This window comes from Oryzias melastigma, linkage group LG5 (assembly GCF_002922805.2).
Source record: "Oryzias melastigma strain HK-1 linkage group LG5, ASM292280v2, whole genome shotgun sequence".
Taxonomy (NCBI): domain Eukaryota; kingdom Metazoa; phylum Chordata; class Actinopteri; order Beloniformes; family Adrianichthyidae; genus Oryzias; species Oryzias melastigma.
This window is the reverse complement of record NC_050516.1, coordinates 1598325-1598650: the sequence shown is the minus strand read 5'-3', so window position 1 is coordinate 1598650 and position 326 is coordinate 1598325. Positions and strand designations below refer to the sequence as shown.

At 59.5% G+C, this 326-nt stretch overlaps 1 protein-coding gene across 2 annotated transcripts in view; it reads right to left on the bottom strand.

Moving 5' to 3' along the window:
- Positions 1-326, bottom strand: part of wnt7aa (wingless-type MMTV integration site family, member 7Aa) — a gene marked incomplete in the record, with an annotated part of 16630 nt that overhangs the window by 14268 nt on the left and 2036 nt on the right. For both annotated transcript variants that reach the window (XM_024270987.2, XM_024270986.2), the window contains 1 exon segment: positions 62-326. In XM_024270987.2, the coding sequence (XP_024126755.1) occupies positions 62-326 (265 nt within the window).

Below are 326 nucleotides of genomic sequence, written 5' to 3'. Positions count from 1 at the left end.
GGGGGGTCACAGATCAGACACTATTGCACCAAACTTCATGTTCATTGAAATAAAGGCTTACCCAATTTTCAGGTAGATTAATCCGAGGCACAGGAAGAAGCGGGACATCCAGCGCCGGCTCCCCCGGCTCATGGTGCCTCCGCTCAGCTCCCCCCACCCTACAGCCCTGCGGAACCTCCAGGTGTTCTCAGGTGTTACCGCGCGGATGGAAAGGAGCTCCTGCTGGGTTTGTGGAAACGGACTCTCCACGCGTCCGGGTGGCGCGCGAGCATTAGTGCGCCTCCAGCTCAGGGATTCCTCCAAGAGCGCACGTCTCAGCGCGCCTC